Source organism: Jaculus jaculus, chromosome 17 (assembly GCF_020740685.1).
Source record: "Jaculus jaculus isolate mJacJac1 chromosome 17, mJacJac1.mat.Y.cur, whole genome shotgun sequence".
In the NCBI taxonomy this organism is placed as follows: Eukaryota; Metazoa; Chordata; class Mammalia; order Rodentia; family Dipodidae; genus Jaculus; species Jaculus jaculus.
In genome coordinates, this window is record NC_059118.1 from 201,897 (window position 1) to 207,110 (window position 5,214).

The window sequence follows — 5,214 nt, forward strand, 5'->3', positions numbered from 1 at the left end:
CTAATTGCTCCACAAGTCCTGAAATAACTCACTGTCTCCCACGTCACACAATTCAACTCCACCCAACTCCATCTTACCCAATTCCAGTAGGGCAGAGCTCCTGCAGAGAAGACTGGACACATAGTAGAGTGGGCAGAGAAAACACCCAGTGAAGTTAGTCCCCAGGATCTGGCCAATGGTTGATGTTGTGGCAATTCATGGGCATCCAGCCATACAGAAAGAAGAACTTAACTGGCTTCCTGTCATTCTGAAAGAGTCCAATCTCCATCGTCTCACAGGAAGCTGAATATTTCCTTCTTGGTCAAGACCTTGAACCTTGAATTCATAAAGACTCTCAAAGCATCAGCAACAAAGGACTCATGTACAAAACCTCATGGAAGCAGAGTAAGTGGTGATTGTATTTCCTATGTTGTCAGTTACTGTGAAGGGCGATTTTAAAGGCATGCATGCAGTTCAGAACTCTTCAAGAGTGGGCAATGCCTTGCAGATCAGACAGATTTTACATTAGCCCACTGCCGTATCAATTAGTCAGTTAATAATGGAGCAATGTTGAGAACACTGGATGGATTCGTAAGGCTGGTCTTCAGATATAAAATTACTTTTAGAAAGACAATTTTCAAAAAAAGAAAAAGAAGGGCAGGCGTGGTGGCACACGCCTTTAATCCCAGCACTCAAGAGGCAGAGGTAGGAGGATTGCCATAAATTCAAGGCCACCCTGATACTACATAGTGAATTCCAGGTCAGCCTGGGCTAGAGCAAGACCCTGCCTCGAAAATCCAAAATAAAAGGAAATGTTCTTGAGAGATTAGTAGTTGGTGACTCATTATGAAAGTCAACCAGTACATAATAAGACAAGAAACACCCTCTGTGGAAAATTATTTAGAAAGAAATCCTTGACAAACTTCCCTATATAAAAGCCAGCCAAATGTGGTATATGGTGAAATTGTAGAAAGAGGGCAATGTTAAAAAAAAAAAAATCTCTTTAGGGGCAAGTGTGACAGCATGCTGAACCAATTAGACTACAATGAGAACCTCAATACCAAATCCTCTACCTTGGAGGAGACCGTCTGGAGGTGGGGTTGGCCAGATGGGATCTGGAGATGTGTCCGTCCTTTTCCAACATTGATGAGAGTTGGGCCTATGCTACAGAGAGGAGGGAAGGGTAGGACTTGCCAGTATCTACGTCAGCTGTTTTTCCATAGGGAACCTTGAAGGGCTCCAAGTTTTTAAAAAGGACTTGGAAACTCCCAACAGTGTCCAAAGGCATCCCTTGCTATCCTTCAGTCCTCATGCCAAGAAGCAGGATAGCTTTGAGCTACTCAGCCTATGAGGAGTGGACAGTGACCTGAGAGATATATAACAGCAGAACTTTTCTAAGAAGTACAGCACTGGTTTGTTTTCTGATTCCACTGCAGCTAAGTGCAAGGTGTTCATATGCTGTGTGTGGAAATCAAATAGACAAAAGCAGTTGGCTCTTATGAACCAGTCCAGCATGGCTCTGGGCCTGGGTGCCTTATCATTTCAGACTATATTTTCTCTTCTTCCCAGAGGCCTTACCAACCTGCAGGTTGGAGGATACTTATCGTGGAAGGTTCCAGGCTCTAATGGTCTTGGAGCATACTTCTTCAGGCTATTAGCAGATCTGGCAGAGCTAGTGGCTAAATGGTCCTTCAGTGTGTCCTCCTATCCCCAGCCCAGATCATCTCCAGTCAGGAGCAGTGTGCCCTAGAATTTTTGCTATCTGACAATTTGGGGGGAGCAGTTAGAGTTGGAAGTCACACAGTTGAAAGGTATCACCCACTAATGCTGAACTCAACCTGCCTTCACCTTTGCCAGAATTTTCTAGTATCTGGGCTGCTGGGACTGCTTTGCTCAAGTTGATGGTGCTTCCCAAGTTTTGCTGCCTTGGGTGTAAAGCTGCCAGCTCAATTGGAGTGCTGATTGGCAAGCAGAGCTGCTGCTTTCTTCCAACACCAGCAGGGGCAGCAGAAAGCTGAAATCTCCACCATAGCCTTTCCTGACTCCAAGAGGGAGGACCTGGAAGATTATGAAATAATGAGCCATAGGGATAGACCTGATGGGAAAGGAAGGGGGCCCCTTTTCCCACCATAGAAAAAGAGCTCCTCCTTTCTGCCACATGCCTTAATTTCCAAGGACACTGCTGAGATACGAATTTTATTAGAAGGAAGAACTACAATGTAGACCCAGATGAACAAAGGAATGATGAGTAGGTGCCACCTGCTGAACTGATTGCCCCTGTTAGACTGCAGGGTCCATGAAGGCAGAGAGGATCTGAATGCCCTTGATCACCATTTTGTCCCAAGGCCCGGCAGGCAATATACATCAATAAATGGTGTTAACCAGGCGTGGTGGTGCACGCCTTTAATCCCAGCACTCGGGAGGCAGAGGTAGGAGGATTGCCGTGAGTTCGAGGCCACCCTGAGACTCCATAGTGAATTCCAGGTCAGTCTGGGCTAGAGTGAGAGCCTACCTTGAAAAAAAAAATTAAAATTAAAAAATTAAAAATAAAAAAATAAACAGTGTCAATTGTTTGAAAAAAATTAACTATTGTCATAACTTTACTACCAGAGCCCACTGCATTTCATCACAAAGGACATACAGAAGTCACTGACCTTGCATCATAGGAGAGGTCACAATGGAGACTTTGGCCACCACTGAGAACTATAACATAACTACTGAATATGACTATGGGGACACAACTCCATGCCAGAAGACAGCTGTGCGGGCCTTTGGGGCTGGACTGCTGCCTCCCCTGTACTCCACTGTGTTCATCATCGGTGTGGTAGGCAACATCTTGGTGGTGCTTGTACTAATGCAGTACAAGAGGCTGCACAGCATGACCAGTATCTACCTGCTCAACCTGGCTATTTCTGACCTGCTCTTCCTCTTCACTCTGCCCTTCTGGATTGATTACAAGATGAAAGATGACTGGATTTTTGGTGACGCCATGTGTAAGCTACTGTCTGGGTTTTATTACCTGGGTTTATATGGTGAGATCTTTTTTATCATTCTCTTGACCATTGACAGGTACCTGGCTATCGTCCATGCAGTGTTTGCCCTGCGGGCTCGAACTGTTACCTTTGGCATCATCACCAGCATCATCACTTGGAGCCTGGCTTTGTTGGCTTCTGTCCCTGGCTTTTACTTTTTCAAGACCCAGTGGGAATTTACCCACTCCACCTGCAGCCCACATTTTCCCTATGAAAGCCTGAGGGAGTGGAAGCGTTTTCAGGCTCTGAAGCTAAATTTCCTTGGGCTAATTTTGCCTCTCTTGGTCATGATCATCTGCTACACAGGAATCATTAACATTCTCCTCAAACGACCAAATGAGAAGAAGGCCAAAGCTGTGCGTCTGATTTTTATTATCACACTCATTTTCTTCCTTCTCTGGACTCCCTATAATTTGGCTGTATTTGTTTCTGCTTTCCAAGATGTCTTATTTACCAAACAGTGTGAGCAAAGCAAGCAGCTAGACCTGGCCATGCAGGTGACTGAAGTGATTGCCTACACCCACTGCTGTGTCAACCCAGTCATCTATGTCTTTGTGGGTGAGCGGTTCCGGAAGTACCTCCAGCAATTGTTTCAGAGACATGTGGCTGTTCCCATGTCCAAATGGCTGCCCTTCCTCTCTGTGGACAGGTTAGAGAGGACCAGCTCCTTGTCTCCATCCACAGGGGAGCATGAACTCTCTGCTGGCTTCTGACTCAGAATCCTGGATGCCAAAGTCCTGGGAGAAGTCAACTTCCAGTCATGAGACCAGGGGAAAATGAAGAGCTAGTATGGCTCTCCCAATCACATTCTCACAGCTGGCATAGCGAAGACTCATGACAACCATAAGGACATGCTGCCTTTAGGCACAGTGAGGACTTATAGCTTGGGTTAGAGGGAACTTAAGTATCACTTACGTATGTCACTTTTGGGCCTTTAATGCTCTCCATGTACTTCTCCTTGTAGGAAATGAGAACAATGAGCAGAGTGGGACATTACAGAGACTGGGACAATGCGTGACAGGGGAGGGCCGGGCCCAATCAGGTGGTTATAAGTATCTGGTCATTAGTATTTGCAAACAAGTTACTGCCCCACCTAGCACCACCAATGAAGGTGATACCAGTAGATTCCACAGGTGAGTCTACTCTAAGACTAGGAGCCAATGAGAAGCCACAGCTGCCTTTCCTACAATGTCCCACTGCAGGGCCTGAGCTCTTGGAAACCCTGGAGATTTCAAGTGAAAATACTTGAGACCTTAGGGGGACTGCTGCTGGTAGTAGGTAGGAAATCCCTTAGAGAGAGTTTTATACTTGCTATAGTGAGACACTTCCAGCCTCTGAACTTAAGCTGGAGGGTGGTCTGCTTCTTGACGGCCTTAAGGGAGGAGGCCATTCTTCTCTTTGAGTGTCCCTTATAGAGTCTCCCTTCCTCACACATTGGATAAGGGTAGGTTTCTGACAAATAGAAGCAGGGTTGGTTTTCTTATTTCTAGTCTCCACTCAGGCCTTCTAGTTTTATGGGTCAGAGTTCTGACCACCTCTTTGGGCCCAGCAGCAGAAGAATGGTCTGCTGTGCCAGCTACCTGTGTCTTGGATAGAGGGGAGGAAACAAACTTCCAATTATAAGAGTTGCCCACCTTTACACGGAAAGGACATGCTGCCTCACTGCCTCACATGTCCTTGGTTGAGAGGCCCTTTACGAAAGTGGCTTATTTACCCAAAATGTCCTTCATACCTCTTCTATAACCAAGGCCCCCCTTATCATTATCAGTGTTCTTTTCTGTCAGATGTATATTTCTTCAAAATCTGTTTTCCTAAAACCAAAAATTGTCCCTAGAAAAGCTTAAAAACACCAAGAAAGTAATTTTTTTTAAAGGCATTCACAATTTCAACCCAAAGACAAACACTGTAAATTTTGGTGTATTTTCCTTTAGGTTTTTTCCTGTGTTTATTTGTAATTACAACAAAGGTGGACTTTGGTTGTACTCCCTGATCTGTTCTTGGTTTTAATTAGTAGTGTGTTGGGCTCAGTCTCCAAGGTCAAAAAATCATTTGCAAGCATTGTTTCTGGGCCTACACCCCCATAAATGCTATAAACAATATCACCAGGATCAAGCAGCTGAGGTTGAGGAGCTGCTCCACTGGAGGAAGTTCTTGAAGTTGTATGAATCTCTAACATGCAAGCAGTGTCTGTCCCTGTGAGTGC

The 5,214-nt window shown here is 45.3% G+C and overlaps 1 protein-coding gene across 2 annotated transcripts; it reads left to right on the forward strand.

Annotated features, from left to right (window-relative positions):
• The first annotated feature begins 256 nt into the window (after positions 1-256).
• LOC101602130 (C-C chemokine receptor type 1) lies at positions 257-4,907 on the forward strand. 2 transcript variants are annotated; one of them, XM_004662146.2, is made up of 2 exons: positions 257-384; positions 2,590-4,907. In XM_004662146.2, the coding sequence occupies exon 2, from the start codon at positions 2,657-2,659 to the stop codon at positions 3,722-3,724; it is 1,068 nt and encodes a 355-aa protein (XP_004662203.1). In that variant the 5' UTR covers positions 257-384; positions 2,590-2,656; the 3' UTR covers positions 3,725-4,907. The 2 variants fall into 2 exon arrangements, with proteins under 2 accessions (XP_004662203.1, XP_044992695.1); XM_045136760.1 differs by lacking the exon at positions 257-384 and adding an exon at positions 2,433-2,463.
• Positions 4,908-5,214: the final 307 nt, after the last annotated feature.

Excerpts from the sequence above, each read along its gene's own strand:
- LOC101602130 (XM_004662146.2), top strand. The coding sequence starts at position 2,657 with ATGGAGACTTTGGCCACCACTGAGAACTATAACATAACTACTGAATAT.